A 23,745-nucleotide genomic window follows, 5' to 3' on the forward strand; every position below is an offset into this window, starting at 1 on the left:
ATTCTAAAACATCTGGAATTATTTTATGTATATGTGATTCACTTCGATATCACTTCACTAAAACAGACATGAACTAAGGTATTATAAGGAGGCTCAATTACATGATTGCTTATTCAAAATGCTATTTTGTTATGACAAGCTTCACCCTGTATGAAATTATTAAAAAAAGAAGTTAGGAAGCAAAATCTGCTATTAATTTTAGAGTTGTGATGAAACAAAAAACTCAACTTACAAACATTACAACATTAGGAAAACTTTTTAATTTGCCATTTCAAAATGTAAAACTGGAAATGAACTAGAAGCAGAAAAACTGAAGAATCATCAAAGCTATTAAAAGTGAAGTAAACTCGAACATTTCAATCCAAAGGTTCTTTTCTCATTTTTTAACCAAATTTTCTTAAACTCCAGAAAAATTATATAGATACCTCTCTCATCAGATGAATCTGATTCTTAAGATCTTCTCTAGCTTGCATTTCCTTCTTCGTTGCTTCACTCAAATTTTCTTTAGCAGAAGTGAGTTCTGCCTGGACAGTGGCTAACTGCTTACGCAGTTCTATCACCTTAAGACAGAGACCAGATCAACATTAGACTAAAGTATATAAGGAAAAATCTTCAGTTTTCCCAATAACCTTTATTCAACGGTGTTTGAATTTCTTTTATATGGCAGATGCCTTTTTGTGACACAGCTTCACCAACTGACATACCAAACACTATTTTACAACTTAATGTCTGCAAATACAGACATCCTTACTATATTCAAACCTGTGTACTAAATGACTTAGACAAACACAGAACACGTCTAGTAATGCAGGGTAACCACATCTAACATCAGCTCTCATCTGCCCAGTCTTCACGTGGCTTTAAATGTAGAAACTATGTGCGACTTTTATGCCAAAAAACATTAAGTAATTCTAACTGGAAAGCTAGCAAGCCTGAAATATTTGTTTTATTAGAAGAAAAAGTTAAAGTTGTGTATATGTTAATAAAATATGCACAAACAGCACATCAACTTTATAGCTCAAGAGCAACTTGATTCGTACCTCACTGTTCAATCTTTCCGACAGCTGAGAGTTCTCTTGAAGAAGCTCTTCTTTCTGTTTACTTAAATGCTCTATTTCTTTTTGAAGACTCTCTCGACCTGAAGAAAAATTAAAATTATTATCAAGTATTGTATGCAAGGTGAAGGATTCTACAAAGTAACTGAAAGATTTCTGAAGAAACAACTTAAGAGTATATAAAGTTTTAATGTTTTTTATAATGCTGATGTAGCACAGGAAAATGAAAGATGCTTAAATCATTAAATAAATACATACTTAGAAAATCTAAAACATTATTCAAAAACATACAACTAATATGTCAACTCCTAATATATTTTTTCTTAAAAACATAAAAGCCTATATATTTGTTTTCAAATAAAATTCATCTATAAATGTAAAACTATATTTCAGTAACAACACAGAACAAGTATCTACAAATCCTTTAAATGCACTATGGACTTGTTTTTTTTCTAAAAATACTACCTCGAATACCCATGTGACAGAGAGGAAATAAAACCAACAGCATATGTTTATACACATACCGAAATAACTTTGCTAACAAACACCAAAAACACATTATTAACAATTATTTTCAGTTGTTTTTGTGACACTTGAAAGTAAATCTTACTAGCAAGAGAATAATTAATCAAAATTTAATTCTCCGTGTCCAAACTTTTAATTCTCTCACCACAAGATTGGTTGATTCAACCAAACTTGTCACCATGTTGTACTCATTACAGTTTCCATACCATAACTTTTTATACAAAATAGAATAAGAAAAAATCAATTTTTTATTAAAGCATTTTTACTAATGATTTGTCAACAAATATATACTTTACTATTCTGAATGCAAAATGATTTCCCTATTAAGACTAAAAATACTTTCCTTCATTTCAAAGTTCTCAAACTTCATTTGCTTAATCTCTACAACCTCCTAAATAAATTTAAGAAATTTTGTTTTTCTTTGAGAAAAATTTTGTATTTTACCTGTTTTCTCTACCCTAAGTCTATTTGTGCAATTTGAATGACTTTGTAACCATTAAAAGAAAAATCTAAATCACCTAAACAAGATTGAAGGCTATGAATATTATGCTTTACCTGAGCAATGACATAATAATGAGTGGTTTAGGTTAAATTTTGTACTTCCTGATGGAGTGGTAAATAAAGAAGAGATGCTCAGACAGAAAATAACAATTTTGACCTATTTTAACTCATATAATATGTTGGTACAGTTGAACATGTTAAAAGAAAAATCTAGCAAAAAAAAGTAAGTAATAAGTTTTATTGCTACTAATAATCCATTTGTATTTCATGTCTAAAAAATAACTTCTGCACACTAATAATTAAGTACGTGTATTTAAAAGAGGTTTATGGCACAAGATGTTACATTAGAAAGTTTATGAAGACAAAATTTATAAAATCTTGAGTAGTAAAGGATTACCATTTGCTAGAATAAATTTCAAACAAACCCAACTAACCTTCTTCAGAAACTTGCAAGCTAGTCTCTACTGAATTCTTGTACTGCTGGCTGATCTAAGAATCACACAAAGTACATAACAAATAACAGTAAGTACACTATGTACAAAATACTCAGAATCTTTCTCAATTACAATCATCTCACATTGCATATGACAATGAGATAAACAATATTTTTTCAGTCATCCTTTTTACAAGTATTTACCTAGCTGTTAAACTCAACACTCCTCTAAACATCTTTTAGTAATAAAAAATGAGTGTTTTAGTCTTATCTTTACTGGGATAGCCAAAGTCACAAGCTTAAAGCTGTGTTTCTTTTATTTTCTATATTTTCTTTAAATTCTCAAAATAATAATCCATCTATATCTGGGTCAAGTAATCTAAAACCTAAAAGTGATCCATGTTTCTGAGTACTTGTGTCCACCTACATTATAGATAGAATATGCTTTTCTGTTGTAAGAAATTACAAGAGAATGGAAATAATTTGTAACTACATGTCAAATACATTACGTTTGCTACATCCAGTGCCAATTAGGCCATTAGCCCAATACCAGGACTTGACAGTTTATCTGGTATACAACAGACATTATTATCATAAATTTTGTGAATAGCTGTCATGATTCAAACAAAATTAAGCAAATGAACTGTGATTATTATACACTTTTAAGTAATTTACAAATGTAATTTAGTTTAAGTACTAATCAATCAATATAATTAACATTTTGTTTATTTATTTTAAACACCAATTATTTATAATTATTGAATTAACCTTTACTCCCACTGAGATACACATCAAACTTCACTAAAAATGTAACTTCCATCTATATACAAATTACTTATAGTACAATTAAACATACAATAAAAGTATTTCACTAAAAATTTACTAAAACATAGAATAGATAATTAGTTTCTAAATACATACTTCGTTTTGCTCTTTCAACCTTAACTCCACCTCTGAGGCTACTGTCTTGTAACGGTCTGTTGCCCTCTGAGACAAAGCCAACTTTTCCTCAAGAGCTAGAAATAAACTTTTTTTCAGTGCTTAATTTTCTTGTTGTTAGTAAAAAAAACAACAAATTTTCGAATTTCTATGTATTTGTTTTTTGTGTGCTCAAGACCAAACTCTTCCATCAAATACATTTTAAAAATATTTGGGAATGATATGTACTTATATCTAAGAATCCAGCTTCTAACAAAGACAAGCTTTTAACAACTAACAACTAAAATATGTTTCACTGACAGGAGAGAAGGCTCCATTGTATCAATAACCATCTAAAATAAGCCCATCTATATGTAAAGAGAGCTAAAAACCAAATGATATCTGGTCTTGTCAACTGTCAAATTACAAAGACAAATCACCAACATTTATAAGTCAGATTTTTGTTTCATTCTTTGCTTCTGCAAATTGAAACAAGATGAATCATTCATTGTTTTTAAAATAATACTTTCAATCTTTTCTTTGAATAAGTATAAGGATAAATTACTGATTTAATTAACAAGACAAACCTTTAATTTCATTTCTTGCTTCTGTCAACTGTAAACGGAGGTTTTTAACTTCAGTAGCTTCTGAAAACACACACAGAATTTCAAAAAAGTAAGAAAATAGTCATTTTTAATTTGCACTACGAAATTGTTTACACTTGATATATTCTATAATGCACATATTATAGAATGTTCATTCTAATTCTAAAACTATTTTCATCATAGACGTCACCAAATTACACATCTTTCATTCCTTACAGTCACTTCATAATGTTTTGCATTATCATTTTGCCTCATTTAAACACATCAAGGTAATAAAAGATGTTTTAAGGTCAAAACTATTTACTTCAGATTGTTTATAAACAACAATCAACGTGAATAAAAAAAAAATACATGAAAACCCTTTTCCATCTTTTTTCATTTTGTTGAGCAAACTAAATGACAATAACTAGTTTTGTAAAACAGGGAAAACTTAATTTTGTTTTGTTTAACTACAGTTTCTTTCTCTACTTACCATTTTCTATAGGCTTCATTCTGGATAACTTAGATTCCACTGCAGCAAGTTTAGCATCCTTTTCTGTCACCTGTGAAACAGATTGAGTATAAATTAAACTTTTTTATTATTTCTAAGAATTCATAAATGTCAGTAATATGTTTTATGTTATAACATCTGATGAAATATTCATTATCATTAAAACAATTAGTTCAAACCTTTTTTTTTAATTAGCATTTCAAAAATTGTTTTATAATACAAGAATTTTTAATCTCATTTTTGATGTTTCAACTTGAGTAACTAATAAACTCTTAGAGCTATAAGAGATTTGGTTGATGGGCCACAAACATCTAATATTAATATTGTCATGGAATTCTAATTAAAGCACTCTAACAACCTAAACTTAAACTTTAAAAAAAAATCAATTTTATAATAATTACTATACCTGTTTTTAATGTACTATTCTCATTAGGTGTACTGAAAGTCATAAAGCAACAAATTTTAAAAAATTAAAATGCAATGATTCATCAGTTTAGCACTGCCACTGTTAATGACATTTTCCCATCAATCCCAATAATACATATACAATTTTAAGCAATACTGCTAAATAAACTAGCATTAAATAAAAAGTAGAATACAATTTAAGCTCTTACAGTTTAAAATGTTTTGGTTTGTATATCATGACACTTAGTACTACTATTTCTACTAAGGTTTAAACTGATTAGGTCTGCAAAATTAACAATTTAAGACACATCTTAATAGTTTCCAAGCCAAAAATCAAATTCTTTTAAATTAAAAAAACATTGAAAATTGTACTTTACATTATGTATTGAGTTGAACAATACATCCTACCTCTTGTTTCAACTGATGAATACTTGCATAAGCATCATCAAGGTCATCCTCTGTTTTTTTCCTCTTCTCAACTTCCTCATTTGCTTTCTCTCTTTGCTCTGCTACTTGTTTCTAAATATAGTTAAATAAAGAGAGCAGTTAAACTGAGCAAAGATAAAGACACCATACCATTGGAAAGACATGAAACAAAAATTAAAACTTCACGCCAAGATATAAATCACATTAAGATAACGAACTCATAAAGACATCATGTAAAAAGATAAAAACATCATGCCACCAATTTGGTGATACAGAGAGTAAAAAAAAAAAAGGACAAGTGAAAAGGTTAGAAACTGAGGTTGTTAGGTTTGTTTGGTTGTAATGGAAAATAAAGCTCCAAAGGGCTATCTGTGCTATGGCATGCACACCATGGATATTGAAACCCAGTTTCTAATAAGTGTGGAGGGACAAGGCTGTTAGGATATGTAATTGTAATGGTCTATTACAATCTGTAGTCATTACATGAAAAAAAGGTATGTTTGATTTTACTTTATATTTTTCAACATTTCATTTTATTGTACATTGACGATTTCACTACAGTTAGTGTTAGAGAGTACAGGAAATAAAAAAGAAAGTTTTCAAAAAATGTATAATTTTTGGAGCTTTTAGTGGTTATGCAAATAAATTAAGAAAATTGCAAGGTGAAAACAGATATTTTTATTCGTAACAAGAAAATCACTTTTTAATGAACCTAACTCTCTGAAGGCTTCATAAATTCACAGACAAATCTATAAGTAAAGATAATGAATCAAAAAAATCCAATTTTATAAGTACAACACACTTGTGATTTGTAATAAAAGCTTGTCAAATTTCATGAAGATACTCTTCAGTTATAGTACATATAATTTCATGATTATGGTTAAAACATTGGTACAACTGACTGAAATTGTATTCTTATTAAACAGGATACTTAATAAAATAAGGTACACAAATATTAAATCTGTAAATTTAAGTACCTGTGGTCTTTCCCTAACATTACTTAAATAATATTATTTAGAACTTCACAACTGTGAATTCTTTGAACTACATATAGTATTGTTATAAAACTTACATCCAACAATTTAATGGCATTTCGATGATTCTCCTCTTCTCTCTCCAGTCGTGAGTGATACAGCATGCAATCCTGTCTAAGTTGTTCAACCTGTCGCTGAAGATTCACCTTTGTCTCAGACTCCAAACGCTCCAGGTTATTCTATAGAACAAACTTTAGACTTAGTATCAAGTTGTACTTATAATAAATATACTTCTATCTGAATACACAGGGTACTTAAAATTATTTGCATCAACATCATAAATTTTGAAAACTCTTAAGGAACAAGAAGTTCATACTTCCACACGATTTGTAGGTTGATGCGACTATATGAACACTGATCTATATCTACGACTGAAACTACACTGAGGACTATTTGCACATAGCTATCCCAAATTTTGAAGTGACAACAAAAAAGAACAACTATCTGACAGCACCTGATACCACTCCTCTTGGGATACTTTTATCTAATTAAAAAGTAATATTTGACCATCACTATTATACAGCAGCCACAGTTATTGAAGTGCGTAGCACATATATGTGATGGCAAGCAGCAAATCATAAAACCTTGGTTTCATAATCCAAGCACACCAACCACTTGGACAAGCCCAGCATGACACTTGAATTATATTGGGGTATTAATCTTTATAAAGTGTCAGTATCAAACATTCTAGAACTAAACCAGGGCATTAACCCTTGTAAATTGTGTCAGTATCATACACTCCATTACCAAAATATTGGGAACCACACTTTATCAATTATCTCTACCATTAACACTCTACTACTAAAAATTCATTTTATGTTCTGGTTCAGACTATATGTTGGTCAGAGCAGATTCTAAACATTATCCATCATGAACTACTGATGGGATAATATGTAATATGCCATGATGTCTCACTGTCGTGAAAGTGGCGTAGTTCATCCTGAACTACTGGTGGGATTGTATGCAATACACCATGATGCATTAATGGATTATTGTGATAAGAAAAAGGTAAAGTTCTTTCATATATAAAGTAATCAAAACAAGTTCAACAGTAATTATCAGAATCACAATATGACAAAGATTTGTAGCTCCCTGAATTATTAACAATATATTAAGTTCTATAAACAACTATTACAGCTTCAAATACTCAAAGTATCCACTCAAAATTTTTAAATCTACATTCCAATCATACATTCATAACATGGGTGCTAAGAACCAGTGAAAAAAAATCTTCAGATATGAAAGCTACAGCTGTTATGATTTCAGTTTACAAGACTTTATATGCAAAAATTTTCTCAACAAGTGGGTTTCTCGTCATCACTGAGTTTACAAGACTATATTATGTGAACAAACTGCAAGTTTGCATCATATGAAGTAAACAGTATGTGTGTGTGATAGTAACTAATAAGAAAAATCTGCTCAGAAGTGAAAGTTGCACTGTTATCATTACAGTTTAAAAAACGTTACCTGGACAGATTGGAGATTTGCGTCAATACGTGATTGAGAGATCTGTGTGACATGAAGAGCTTCGTTTTCATGACGAAGCCGAGCCTCAGCAATTTTCAGATGATCTCTTTCTGAGCGTACATGTTCTGTTACTGCTTCTGCCTTTGCTAATTTCTCCTGTGTATTCATCACCTCCTAAAAATTTAAGAGATATAATCAATCAACACCTACTATACACGAAACATTTCCTTGTATAAAAAGGTTTTAAATATTTATGTATTAAAATGTATCTATTTTACAGGAAAAGAGATCATATAACCTCAGTTTCATACTTCATTAACATGGTAATATTTCTATTCTCTTCTGTCGATAAAGTAAAAGTTTTAAATAATCCTTATCAGTTACATCATCATTATGACACAACTTTCCAGCCAGACCTACTTGAACATTTTACTATCATGATACAATTTTCAGGCCATACATATTTAACTGTTTTATTACTGTGATCAAACTTTCTGGCCAGACCTACCAAGCTGTTTTATCATTATGATCCAAGTTTCTGGCCAAACATACCTGTTTTATTACTATGATATAACTTTCCAGCCAGACCTAATTAGCTTAATTTATTATTATGAACCAACTTTCATGCCAGACCTACTTAACTGTTTTATTATTATTATCTAAGTTTCAGGACATATCTACTTAATGGTTTTACTGTAATCCATATTTAAGCCCATTATTTTATTATCTTTCTATATGCCCCAATATCTACATTAAATCTTCCTATTTTCCAGATAACTATATCACTTCCATATCATTTAATTTTATTCCCTAGATTTATTGACCATCATTATTCATGTAACTATACTAACTCTTTCTATTCTCCAGATCTCTGTATTAACTTGCTCCACTCTCCTGACTATCCAAATAACTAATTTTCTTTCCCCTTAAATGAATTAAACTTCAGTTTCCCCTTAAACTGTTTCCAATTTCCAAAACCATATCAGTGTTTGTAAAAACTGTATGTTTAACAATATCATTCTATATGATCAAAATAGTATCACACATTTCCATGACTAAAACTAAGTTTGTTTTGTTTTTGAATTTCACACAAGGCTACATTAGGACTATCTGCACAGAAAATAAGTTTACTAAATAAGCAAGCAACATGACTCAAAATTTTATATCAGGGTGTTGCATATGAAATGTCGAATTTTTAAAAGAAAATGTGAAACAAGCACGTCTTTTTGTTGTTTAATTTATTTAATCAAAATAAAATCCTTTAGACTCAATACACTTCTGCCAATGAATTGTAAGTTTACAAATGGCATCCTTAAAGAACTGGATGTCCTTTGATGCAATGTGTTCAAAGGCACTTTCAACTAATCTTTGATTTGCAAATGTTTTTTCCTTTAAAAAATGTCCAAATGTTTAAAAAATGATAATATTTAGGGAAAAGATCTCATTTATATGGTGGATGAGGTAAAATTTCATACTGAAGTTCATTTAGTTTTTGAACAGTAACACATGAGAGATGAGGTCAAACATTGTCATGAAACAGTATGGATCCACTGAGCTTGATTATTGCTGGATGTTTTTGTGACAACTTTTAACCGGTTGACTGCCAAGTATTTCAGCTGCTACAATAGAACTCTAATGCTTCTTCATTTTGTAACTTTTCTTGTGACACCATTTTGGATCAAAAGTGAAACAATTTGTAAATAGGTCAAATGTGTGTATGGTGCTGACATCTAGTGTTGAAGTTAGGTATTATTGAGAAGGAATTAACTCATCCGTGGCACTGTGTTACCGATCGGCTTGGACAAGTTACCTCACCTACGGCACTGAACAGGTTAATGCATAATTTCAAGTTTGCAACAATTTTTCCTTGCTGTGATTATTTCTTTTGGGTTTAAGAAAGAATAATAAATCACACACAGCTAACAGCCATCAAACACTGACCATAAGCTTCTTAGGACAAAGAGCTGATTTTAGCACGTTTTGGTATCTGCTTATAATCAAGCCACTATCCAGATTGTAACCAATTGTCACAAAAAATTCACATTTTTTATCACAGGTGACAATTCTACAGAGAAAATGGTTGTTTTTGCTGGGAGTAAAGAGTGAGGAACTAATTTCAAATTGTCTTGTTCGATGGTTTTCAGTCAGTTCATGAGGTAACCATTTATTGAGTTTTTTCACTTAGCAATTGCTTAAAAATGTCAGGATACTATTGAATAATGAACATTAAGTTTGTTAACAAGCTCTCTCACAATTTGGAAGGTATTTGATTCAACTAAGGCCTTCAATTCTCCCTCATTATTGGCTGTCTGAAGGCAGCCCCAAGGCTTGTGTAACCAGGGAGAAATCTCCTAAACTAATGCTGTGCTGTGTGCTCATTAGCTGTACCATCACCAAATGCATGATTGCTGTTACAAGCTGCTGTTGCCACATTTTGATCAAGCTTGAAGTCGTACAAGAAAATTACAAGAATATCAACTTTACAGACAACAAAAATCAATATAAATACGCTTTAGTTTCTGAAATAATAAAACTAAAGTGAGCTTGAAATGAACCAAACTATATATTATATTACTCTGACAACCTTACAACATTACTTCTCTTTCAGCCACTAAAAATCAAGTTTCAAATTTACATATGAAAATCCAATATTTCATATGCAACAACCTGATATAAATATTTCATGTTTGACCACAGCTTTAAGATATACCAATAACAGACTTTGTCACATTCCTTTGTAACCTCATAAGTATATTCCATGTATAACAAAAGTGTGATTTTTCTGTTTCATGGTCCCCTTATGGTACAACTATATTTCATGTGTGAGAATACATGAACAGTGTAAGTATAGAGTTTTCTGTTTCATGGTAGCCTTATGATACAAGTATAGAATATTTTCATGTATGAAAAGATGCAAACAATGTATACAGATTACACCCTCCTGGCACAGATACCCTCAAGTAGCTTTAAATGAAATTCAAACCAAATCCAACAAACAATACACTTCCTGTTTCACAGTAATTTTATGATATAACGATTTTCACCTGTGGCACTTGCTCATTAAATATTAAATTTAAATTTTCAAGGCTAACTTTATTATCCATAATTCAGAGATTTGATTATAATTGAAAACACATCACAAGATTAACCATAGACACACAACAACTACAGCTTGTTCACCCACAAATAAGAAGGAACTAAATATTATTCATGTACAAACAATAAAAACCATAGTTATTTGTCTGCAAATACATAAAGTGTGAAGATTGGTCATCTAAAAACAATAAAGTATTAGAAACTGTTTACCTACAAGCCAAAAAATTACTATTCAATAACAAACAAAAAAACTACGGATTTTTAAAACACAAATAACAAAGTATTACTGAATGTACACTTACATATGAGCAGAGAATGTTCACTCACAAATGAATAAAAACTAGAAACAATTATAAAACTAAAAAATACCTCTCTTAAAGTCCTAATGGTTTGTTCATGGGCTGTAATGCTGCTACTAAGTTTCTGATGTTTTTCACGAAGGATTGATGATTCTCTCTTAAAGTTTTCCATGTTACTATGTACTAGGTCAAATCTCTCTTGTAGATATTCCAACTGTTAAGAAATTTCAACAATTAACACTTAAATATATATATATTAAGGAATCAACTATGTGGTATTGATAATTAATGTTTGAAGTGATGTGCAAATTAAAGCAGCTGATCCATTAATTTTTCTGTATCAGCTAAAGACACAATATTTAAACAATAAAATTACAATGAAATTTATTAAATACTAGTTGATGTCTTTATTGAAATGTCTTTCTTAAATTATATAAAGCACTGATGTATGAAGCAATAACTGTTTGTATTATAAATTTACTGTTCTTTGTTAATAATAAAGCTCCTGAAGCTATCTGCTCTATCTCTAATTTTGAACTATCAACAAGGAGGAAAGCATCCACCAATGACAGTTGGGCCACTCATCACAAACTAAATTAGGAAATGACTGTCATGTTATAAAATGTCTATAGATGAAGGAAGAAGCATGTTTAGAGCCTGGATTCAATCCTACACACTGTGAGTGAGCCACCCTAAGCATGGTCAGTTAGTGTGCAATCTTATTTTAACCCTTAAATTACACAAACTGTTTTCAAACCTTTCACTACCAGTGGAGTCTACATATTGCAACAAAACAAGCACTTGTATGTTTCTGCCTGTTAAAACATTCTGCATGTAAACAAATGACCAAAACAATTGAGTTAAATCTTCAATTTCCATTTAAAACATATTAGTATATATAGGTGCAATTAGTAGATCAATGATGATATTCTGGGTTACATTGTTTTGTGTATGAATTGAATGTTGTTAGAGATCCATAACTAACAATAGTTTTGGTGTATCAGTAGAAATTCTAAGATTAAAATACCAATTCATGGCCATTTTCTAAAATATCCCCTGCAGATTACCATAAAGCAAACAGCTTCCAACTCAACAGCATTCATTACACATTCCAAACAAGTGTTTAAATATTACAACTGATTCATGTATTTTATATAACATTATAATTACTGTGTAACCATGAAAATATACATTATAATTCTGAAAGTACTTAGGGTAACTTCATAAAATTTAGTATGCTTTCAATAAAAATTTGATGTCCTTTGCAGGTAAAAAATCAGAATTTTTAATAAGTATTTTTACTAAAATTATCACCTATAAATATGTGGAATCAAAGGGTTAACTACTCCAAGTTCAAAGTGTTTTTCATGTTAAGATTAAAAATAATTTTCATCATCTCAAAAGTTCAAACTTCTAAAGCCTCCAAAACAAATATCAAACATTTTTTAAGAAAAAACTTATATAAAATAATAGATAAATATTAATTTCTTTACTATAAACATCATATAAGATAAGGAAATAAATTTAAATTTATTTTTTACTTCTAAAATAACTGCAAATTTTAACAGAAAATCACAACTGTTTATCCTAAATAACTTAACACATGTAGTATATTAATTTATGCTTAACTTTACTGCTTTATTAATTTTAAAACAGAGGTTAACTAATAATCCTGCTACACAAGTTGAATATCATTCAGTTAATGTGTACCTCATGTTACTGTGTGGGATTATGTAAAGCATGAGCTTATCACAAAAATACCTTGTAAAGAATTTTTATTGTTATTATTTTCCATTGTGAAAAATGTGCCTTTAAAAAATTCACATATGTTAGCTGATATGATTCCCACAGGAATAAATTTCAAACTGAACAACCACCTCTAAAAAAACAATGTAATATTAATAATTCATTTGATAGATTAAAACTTTTTTTACTGGTTATAGATAGTATAGAATAAAATAACAAAAAAGGATGACTGATAATTTGTGAAAGAGAGAATATGGAAGGTGAGTCTGATTTCATAGCTTATGGCTTTGTAAACAAATAAGATTGAAGGCTGAGTGAAATATATATTTGTATAACATATATATATAACCAATTCACATTAAATTCCATACTTCTATGAGGACAGGTAAATGAATAAGAGCAGAAAAAAGATCCAGAAAGCAAATGACACAGTTTTTATACTAAAAGAGATTGAGATTTTTTAATATATTTCTTTATAAAATTAAGAACTTAAAACTTAAACAATATCAAAATTTGATTTTTAACTACATTTTGATGCCAAGTTTATCAATATACATTCATAACAAAGCAGTTCAGTTTTCAATATACTTCTGTGAAAGTTATAACATGTACTGTCAACTATTCTAAGTGAGAAAGGGTTAATATTTTCTGACATTAAAAATATCAGCTGTCCAACAGCTGCTTGGACAATACAATCAGTTACTGCTGCCACACAGTTGTCTATTGATGGCTTACAGAGCAGTGAAAAGGGCTACATGGCATGATCCAGTTTCCACCATGGCACACATGTTGGGTGGCATCAACCACGGTCAATCTCTCTCAGAATGATAGGAAAATGATCATTGCCTCATGAATCACTGTCAACTCTCCATGAAAAATGAGAGAAAAGTGAAAGGAAGCAGACAGAAAGATCAATAGCAATAAAAGACTGACTAGGTGCATGAAAATAAGTATAATCATCAGTAATGAAGAGAGAAAGGTTCTGATCTGAGGGCATTTGTTCTACAGATAGACCCCACCCATCCCAGAGAGGATAAGGTCCAACAAAGTCCACCAGGATTAAAAAAAGACAAAAACTGTTCAATTTGAGCATCAGGGTCCACAGAGGGCAAAAGACTTTTCACGTGGTCTGAAAACAGCTGTCGGAGGCATCATGAAATCTCTCTACACTCCCAATGTAGCAATGGAATGGAGTGCAACAGCATAAATCTGAGATGGAGTGGTGGACAGTAACTTTCGAGCTTCAAGGTACGAAATGTTGTGAACCATTTTCAAACACTGTGCTTCTTTCTCCTCCACCCACCTAGGGCATGAACAAAATTAAGATGAGTGAGAGCCACTACAATTAATACAAAGAGGGTACATTTTGCACTCACAGGCATCATAAAATGTCCTTGAGTGGCTGAATTGCTGATATTAGAAACAGCTGAGAGGGTACAGAATATATGGCCATACTTTGCAATTTAGATAATCTGCCTGGATGGTGGCAGGTGGGCATAGTGATGAAAACATCAAAATTAGGACATTGGTTGGCATCATAATTCCATCTCTTTGAGAGGAGATACATCTCACTGCAGAAACTCATTGGGTGGAAAAACCAGATAAGATCCCTGACTCAAGGATTTTCTTCCAATCCCTTTTAACAATAACTTCTTGTGACAAATTCAAAGTAGCATCTGTATAACCTCAATGGATATATCCCCAACGACCTTTAAATACAAGAGGAGTTCACTGTGTTTTGGAGTGGATGTTTCCACCAAGATGTCCCCAGAACATAGCTTTTTGACTAACTCAAAAGAGCCAGCAAGCCCCTCTAATCCCTTCTGAATAAAAACGTGAGACATTTGCCCTAAAGATTTGTCTGATAAAGAATGTGATATCAGAAAATGAGGGACAAGTGTTGAAGAAGTTGAAGATTACTGTTCAAAAACTTCAAGATGCAGTAATTTACCTATGGTCAGTTTTTCACCATTTTATTTTGATTTTGGGGATTCATAGTGTGGAAAAAATATATCGGTGCCAACTAACCCCACCCATCCCGTTATGCTCTTGGAGGGGACACATGACAATGCCAAACAAGGATATTGCAGCAATGCCAAGGTTTCATGAACACTATACCCAAACACCAGCATCAGACACAATGTCCACAACATCTAATGAGAACATCCAACACTGGTACTCAGATGACCCTAGCCCACATGGACCAGCCGACTGACCCTGGTGGGGCTGCCCCAAGGCTGCCCGTCTACAGGAATTCAAGACCAAAGTGGTGTGTTAAAGTTGAAATTCTCAACCACCAGGATCTTCTCCTCCCCTTCACAGGTCATCATACATGGTTCTGTTCTTTCAGTTTACCTCCTATGGTAGGTCCCCTCACCACATACAGAAATCCACACCTAGGGGTCAAATAATAATGCTTCAACTCAAACAAACAAACAGGTAGTTCAACTAAATAAATACTCAATCAGATTTTGATAATGTTGTTAGTTGCTGTTTATAGCAAGTTTCCCTTGTTATATTGCTGCTACAACCAGTAGAAACATTACTACCATATCTAATGATGATAGTTATTTTGCAAAGAGTACATTGTATTACAATGTATATCAGGTAAAGTAAAACAAAGAGAAAAAAGATATACAATGAAAAATCTAAAATGCAGAAAATATTCAGCAACATGTCTTCTGAGGAAAAGAAACCATCCAATCAAATTTTCAACCACCTTGATGATGACAAGTGACTTGAACAATTTTAACGAATAACTGCCATCAGGAACAACTTACTGGCAATTAGTTTTTGGCAAATATGTATCATGATACTTTTAAGATAGCCCTTATGCAACTTTGTATAAAAATTGCTAACAATAACTAATGTGTCAGAAATAAATGAATGTTCAGTGCAGTATTACTAATTTATTTATTTTTTGTGTGATACACTGATGTCATGGCTGTTGAAATTTCCAGAAGTTCTCTGTAACAGATTTATAAATAGCTGCAACTTCATGAATATCAGCAAACAGAGTAAGAGTACAGTCATAAAAAAAAAAAGAGATGTTCAGTTAAAGAAAGTTGGAAAACGTAAAATTAACCATCATAGAAGTGAAAGGCCTGGCAGTTAATATATTTTAGAGTGCAGTCAACAATTTGAAAGAAATAAAGAAAATAATTTATCTTGTCAAATGGTGTTCTAAAGTCCAATCTATGTGGACTTTGACGAAAAAGCATACGATTATTGAAAACTGAGTATACAATAGCAATAACTCAGCAACAGCATAATTATATACTGATAATATTGCAACAAAAAAAGAGAAAAAAATAATGTGGCTTGTCAACTTAATTCTAAAGCAATTGAATAATCCTAAGCAGACTTTTGACACAAGAAAACTGTATAGCATTTAAAATATGACTATAATCTCCATAGTGAAGAGTTTTTTGTATACAAGTTTCAACTTGTTTTTAGTACATACATATTATTTTAAAGCAAGCAGAGTGTATGTTATTTGTTTATTGTTTGAATTTATCATCAACAAATCACTGACACCTATTATAGAAGAATCCTTAGCCCAGCACACCCACGCACATACAGTCATGTGAAAGAGTTAGGATACCCTGTGAAAGCCTGTGTATTTTTGTAACAGTTTTGGATATATAGATATTTGATCTCAATTTTAACAATACTGAGAGACTATTGGAATATAACTAAACAATTAAAACTGAAGAAAAGACTTTTCAAGATCTTCTGTAAATGTCATGCTACAAAAATGCATATTCGAACTGAGGAAAAAGTTAGGACACCCCAACATTTATACCCACATAAAATGGCTCAACTCACACACAGGTGTTTCACACCAGGTGCACGTGATTAGAAGATCGTTACTCAGCATTATGAATGAGGCTTGCCCTATTTAAACCTCAGACATTTAGTTTGGTGTGCTCCTGACTGTTGAAATGAGAGTGAGCACCATGGTGAGAAAGCAAAAGAGCTGTCTGAGGCCTTCAGAAAGGCAAATTGTAGCAGCTTATGAGTCTGGTAAGAGGTTTAAAAAGATCTCAAAAGAGTTTGAAATCAGCCATTCCACTGTCCGGAAAATAGTCAACAAGTGGAGGGCTTTAAAAACAACTGCCAACATGCCCAGGTCTGGTCGTCCAAGCAAGTTCACCCTGAGAGCAGACTGCAAGATGCTAAAAGAGGTCTCCAAAAACCCTAACATGTCATCACGGGACCTACAGCAAGTTCTGGCTACTGTTGATGTGAAAGTGCATGCCTCTACAATCAGAAAGAGACTGCACAAGTTTAACTTGCATGGGAGGTGTGCAAGGAGGAAACCTTTGCTCTCTAAGAGAAACATCAAGGCCAGACTGAAGTTTGCCAGAGAAAATGTAGACAAAGACCAGGACTTCTGGAATAATGTTCTTTGGACAGATAAGTCCAAAATTGAATTATTTGGACACCAGAACAGAGGACATGTTTGGCATAAACCAAATACAGCAATCCAGGAAAAGAACCTCATACCAACTGTGAAGCATGGAGGTGGAAGTATCATGCTTTGGGGCTGCTTTGCTGCAGCAGGACCTGGACAGCTCACAATCATAGAATCCACCATGAATTCTACTGTGTATCAGAGGGTACTTGAGGATCATGTGAGACCATCTGTAAAAAAATTAAAGCTGAAGCAGAACTGGACCCTGCAACACGACAATGACCCAAAACATAGTAAATCCACCAAGGACTGGCTGAAAACTAAGAAATGGAATGTCCTGGAATGGCCAAGTCAAAGCCCAGATCTTAATCCCACTGAGATGCTGTGGGGTGATTTGAAACGGGCTGTACATATAAGAAACCCCTCAAACATCTCACAGCTGACAGAATTCTGCATTGAGGAGTGGGCAAACTTCCTTCAGACCTATGTCAGAGACTGGTAGATGGCTACAAGAAGCATCTCACTGCAGTTATTTCAGCTAAAGTGGGCAACACTAGCTATTAGAGGGTAGGGTGTCCTAACTTCTTCCTCAGTTCAAATATGCATTTTTGTAGCATGACATTTACAGAAGATCTTGAAAAGTCTTTTCTTCAGTGTTAATTGTTTAGTTATATTCCTATAATCTCTCAGTATTGTTAAAATTGAGATTAAATATCTATATATCCAAAAATGTTACAACAATACACAGGCTTTCATAGGGTGTCCTATCTTTTTTACATGATTATATATATTTATGGGTGTGTGTGTGTGTGCATGCACTTCACTACTGCTACTCAAAAAAACAGTTTTTGACATAATGTTAGTTGCAAGTGTGTGTAGATGGTTTACAAGTAAATGTAATACAACACTTTCCTACACTCAAATCTGCATAACAAACATGCTTCTTTCTATTACATTCTGCACTTTATATAGAGGATTTTACAATCATTGAACAAAAATAAACTTTCATTAGATATGACAGCCATGCTGTTAAACCTGTTGCTTCCTAATCTGTAAATCTTCTGAAAAAAGGCAGTTAACAAATATACAAAATGACAAAGGTTTCAGACCTGAGATGTCAACTTTGTATTCTTCACCCTCATGTCCGAGTTTTCTTCACGAAATTTATTAAGCTGCTCATTGACAAATCTGTTCACAAAAAATGACAACAGGTAAACAAATCTTTCATTAAATAATAAAAAAATGTTACAATTAGTGTGTTAAGTTACACAAATCTTCTATAACTTTAAATATGAAGTAGTCATTCAATTTGGGATGACTTACTCAATATATATGTGATGAAAGTTTATACCACACAGCTCCTAAAACCTTTAAGTTTCAACTGTTGTTCATTTGGATGAATACTTCTTCAGTAAACAGGCTAAACAAGTTTAGATCAAACATCTAAAGCTTTAAATATAAACAGTTATCTCTTTTGGAAATAATTTGCTCCAATTGCTAAGAAAATGGCATTGGATGATATCTTATGAGTATAAAATACAACTGTTTCCAAAAACAAATATATTACTTACCAAATAATGTACATAATAAAGAACAGCTTGATATATAGTGATCTTGTTATACACAATCATCAGCTAATTACAAAAAGCATGGCCATCTCTTTGGCATGTTTCTTGAGAATGTTATTTGATTATATAAGAAATTATTGTAATACTATTTATGAGAACTTATAAGTAAAAGTAATGAAGAGTAAACAATAACATATCAACCACAACACATCTACTACATCCAGTCTAACACTAGAATTGTTCAAAACAGTTAAGATGTAACAGAAGTTGCAAAATTGAAATGCTATTTACCTGTTGCTGTATGGAACTGGATTACTAAAATGGTAAAGTTTAATTTTTCATCAATTTGGTGTGAAACAAAATACATCAGAATTGGGGTTGTGGAGTTTTAATACTATATTAATTATTTATATTAATACCATATAATATCAATTATTATTCTCTTGAATTAACCAGCTCATTATAAAGCAAAACTCATAAATTGCCAAACATATTAAAATTCAGTGACATTTACTTTGAAGTGAGAATCTTTTAAGCATCTCTAGTTCATGAAATAATCTTGTACTAGTACTCTCTAGTAGTACAATAAACTAATAATAAAAAAATGAAGAAAGACTAAACTACTTGTATGACTAAAGGTTTCCAACCTGAGAGTTTCTGATTTTTCTTTTCTGTAATTCTCATAATCTTCTTGAAGCCTTTTCAGTTCAGCTTTCACCTCCACCAACTTTATATCCTCTTCATGTGATATGAGGGTAGCTCCACCTTGTGTTGGAGTTTGCTTTTCTTTCGGACTTTTTATAAGAGGCTACGGGGAGAAAGAACAAAATACTGTTTACTAAACAGTTCATTTGAAAACATTAATTCAGCTGTTTTATTGTCTAGATAAATCTCTTTTAAAGTCCTATTTATTTAAAACATAACTCAGAATATAACTCTTTACATTAAAAACAAATCAGATGAACAACTTCAGATTAACATTTTAGTATTAACCCATAAACAACACTTTTTTTTTAAGTACTTCATGTAACACTGCATTTTCAATGACTCCACTGAGTTAATGAGCAACATATCGTCAGGCTAGTTCTGGTCCAAAGATAACCTCAAGTGTAAATAAATGTTTTTTTGTTTTATTTCTAATCTTACATCTTCTCACACATGCAGTTCTTTGTTTATCCTGCTTCACATTATTTGACCACTTTACACATACATTTTGTCAAAGATAGCCAATTGAAACAATTAATATTTTAAAAATTGAAATCAGTGACAGTCTTTTCTACCAGATTATTAAATTAATGTTAGTTCTAATTGATCAGTTTCCCACTAAATAACAAGACCACACCTTTTACTCTATTAGATTTAATGTCAATATAATAAAAATAACATTTTGTTTCACTCATAAAATAATGGAATTAATAGTTTTTATAAAGATGATTTAATCTACAAAACCAAAAGTACTGGGTCTATTAAAATCAGTGTCAGACAATAGAATAAGTACACTTGTCTCTTTTAACACAAACTGTTCATGGATTATACACAAAAACATTCACTGAACGCCAAAAAAAGCAACTTTAATTCACTCAACAAGAAACCAAATAATTCATCAAAAGAAATTAATATTTTACAAATTACTTAAAAAATTAAACAGTACAGCCCATGTTTACTGAAACATTTTCATAAACATAATTATAGTCAACTGAAAACCACATTAGCACAATAAGCAAACAATTGATAACATACATGAATTATAGTTTGACTTCTAATAAATGGACCGTACTGTGAACAGTAAACAGGCTATTAACATGAATTGACAACATGCATGAGTTAGAGCTTGAATTACAATAAACAGATCATAATGTGAAGAGGAAAAAGAGTTGACATGTGTTGATAATATGCACAAGTTATGGTTTGAGTTCTAATAAATGGATCATAGTGTAAGCAGTAAAAACAATGTCAACAATAACTTATAACACACATAAGTTACAGTTAAATACTGTCCACGTAACACATACAAGATACACTTTTAGTCCTAATACTGGACAAGTGTCATTTCTCTATGACAAAACAATTTTTTTTTTAAAGTAAAATGCAGTAACCTTCCTATCAAGATCCAATTTGGTTTATTGAAACACATTTACAGTATTTCTTGTCATTATATTTGATGGAAAATATTAAATGAAGTTCTAGGAATTGCTTTGCCCCCATAAAATATCCAAGTAAATCTAAACCTTACGACTGAAACGCATTAAAAAACTAAATAACTCACCAGGGGTTTTCCTTGATACTGAGCAATTAAGGATCGATACATGTCCCTCTGTTGAACAATTGTCTCAACCATTTGAGCTTGACGTTCCCTATCTTTCTTTAAATCTTCAAGCTCCAACAGTGCAGCTTCCAATTGGTGCTTATAATCTGTTATTCTACAGAACAATAGAAGAAACCTGATTTAAACAAAAATGTACACTATCTAACCATAAAGACATAACATGAAATACTGTAGAGAATGTCAAACTATTACACTTACAACTGCAAATACAATATATAAAATACTACAAAGGATATGAAACTATTATGGTTCCAATGACAAGCATACAATATAAATGAATTTAGAAAAGAAAAACACACAAAAGTCTTAGCCTTTAAAAATATATTGAATTTGGTCACTGTTTTACAAATACAAACACAAAAGAAGTAGACTGGTTAGTTGTTTGACATTTACTGGCACAAAGCAACTAGGCTATCTGCACTAAACAATCAGTAAAAAAAAGGAAAAAGTAAAATTGTTATAAAATGTGAAAAGAAATCAAGGTAAAATGAAAGGATGTACAAAATTCAGATAGAAGATTTAAATACAATTAAAAAGGTTAATGGCTCATAAAGAGTTAAAAACATGAATAAGTTTGGCAATGTCACTATCACTAATAACACTGTTCACTGTCAGGGGTAAACCCATGGAAAAAGTATTTATAAAATGGTGCTGCCACTCATGGTAATAGCAACTGGACTATTTTGACTTCAGTGACACAAGGGCCACACATTGGTAAGGCAGTCCCAGATAAAAGAAAACAATGAATTAAAAAACTGTGACCAATCCAAAATATAATTTGGACAACTTTCTCCTTCCAATCCTTATGAAAACAAGACGGCCAGAGAACAACATATGGTTTTATCCAGAAAAGCTTGTTATGATGTTGTTCACTCCTAGTTGACTGCCAAGTTTTTAATACAGAACCACAGATCATATGTGGGATAGGCATGTCTGTGTTAGTACCAGAGCAGAAAAACAGACATGGTGTCAGCAAGCTTGTTATGATGTCGTTCACTTCTAGTTGACTACCGAGTTTTTAATACAGAACCACAGATCATATGTGGGATAGGCATGTCTGTGTTAGCACCAGAGCAGACAGACAGGCATGGTGTCAGCAAGCTCATTCCTACAAATGCCAAATGGCCAGGTATCCAGAAAAACTGAATACTAACAGAAGATAAAGAAAATTGAATAAGCCATTATTGAATACCAACAAGAACAGGGTAAGAACAAACATTACATGATTCCAAGGCTGGCAGAGACCTAAGAGAGTCAGTAAAAACAGTACAATCAATATACTATATAGCTTTTACATGATCCAAGGCATGATAAACAGCATACAACTCAGCAGTGAACACAGAAACTGTAGAGGGGATCCTAAGAGCAACTACCAAGCCAGAGTTCACAGAGTCATCTTATTTTGAACTATCCACATAAATTGGAAGAACAGGACAATTCGAAAAATGTTCAGCAAAGAGAAAACACTACTTCTAATCAAGAGTATCTGCCTTCTTCAGATGATTCAGAGAAAGGCCACAGGTGGTGATGGTAATAAGCCATGGTGGGATGGGTTGACCAGTGAAGATAAGCAATGTCATCCAACAACAAATCCAATTCAGTCAGCTGTGTCCAGATATGAAGGCTAAAACAAAGAATGGAAAAACATTTTTTCTTATAGAGCATAGTCTAATTAAGAAGGAAGACATAACTCTGGGATGCTGTGGTAAGAAAATAAGTTCAGAGGCATATGGTAAAAAAAGTTGCAAATGGCAGAGGGTAAGAGGTTCATGAGACTCAGTGTACAAATTCTAAACTTGAGAAGTGCAGAAAATCCCCATACAGAGTCAAAGCCCAAGATGTTAAAAGCTGTCCAATATCTTCAAAGCTGAGGTCCTGACAGAACCAGAAACCCATGCTCCAGTTTCGATCAAATGAGGACATGAATGATCTCGAGCACTGAACATCAATCTTCTCCCCAAGAGGTTCAAGAAAGGAGGATATGGATGATGTTCAGTTTCTTCATGCATTTTACACGTAGCTGCTTGATGTGACAAATGAATGTCAGTTTATGGTCAAAGATAAGCTCCAAGAACTTGGCCTCAGGGACCACAGGAAGAACATCATCACTGAGACAGGGCTTGGGATCAGGGTGTATACCCTATTGGTGGCAAAAGCACATGAAAGCAGTTTTAGAGAAAGAAAAGCTGAACACATTTGCTATGGTCTACTTCAACAAGTGATTGAGGGCAGTCCAAACCTACTGCTCAATAAACTTCATGTTTTACGTCTGACATGAATATGGAAGTCATCAATATAGAGCCCATTTGCAACAATAGGATGAATTTCGGTAGTGATAACATTAATCTTGATACTGAAAAGTGTGACACTCAAGATATATCCCTGAGGGACTCCATGTTCCCGTGGAAAATAACAAGACAGTGTCAAACCAACA

The 23,745-nt window shown here is 32.0% G+C and overlaps 1 protein-coding gene across 3 annotated transcripts in view; it reads right to left on the reverse strand.

Annotated features, from left to right (window-relative positions):
- The window catches only part of LOC143235473 (nucleoprotein TPR-like), an 83,875-nt gene that overhangs the window by 42,253 nt on the left and 17,877 nt on the right, over positions 1-23,745 (reverse strand). For all 3 annotated transcript variants that reach the window (XM_076473686.1, XM_076473685.1, XM_076473684.1), the window contains exons 8-20: positions 21,252-21,405; positions 19,633-19,793; positions 18,527-18,605; positions 11,325-11,468; positions 7,860-8,033; positions 6,431-6,571; positions 5,341-5,451; positions 4,510-4,579; positions 4,020-4,079; positions 3,436-3,530; positions 2,516-2,570; positions 1,041-1,138; positions 426-560 (exon numbers count right to left, since the gene is read on the reverse strand). In XM_076473686.1, the coding sequence (XP_076329801.1) occupies positions 426-560; positions 1,041-1,138; positions 2,516-2,570; positions 3,436-3,530; positions 4,020-4,079; positions 4,510-4,579; positions 5,341-5,451; positions 6,431-6,571; positions 7,860-8,033; positions 11,325-11,468; positions 18,527-18,605; positions 19,633-19,793; positions 21,252-21,405 (1,477 nt within the window). The remainder of the gene's footprint in view (positions 1-425; positions 561-1,040; positions 1,139-2,515; positions 2,571-3,435; positions 3,531-4,019; positions 4,080-4,509; positions 4,580-5,340; positions 5,452-6,430; positions 6,572-7,859; positions 8,034-11,324; positions 11,469-18,526; positions 18,606-19,632; positions 19,794-21,251; positions 21,406-23,745) is intronic.

The sequence above is a fragment of the Tachypleus tridentatus genome, chromosome 12 (genome assembly GCF_004210375.1).
Source record: "Tachypleus tridentatus isolate NWPU-2018 chromosome 12, ASM421037v1, whole genome shotgun sequence".
In the NCBI taxonomy this organism is placed as follows: Eukaryota; Metazoa; Arthropoda; class Merostomata; order Xiphosura; family Limulidae; genus Tachypleus; species Tachypleus tridentatus.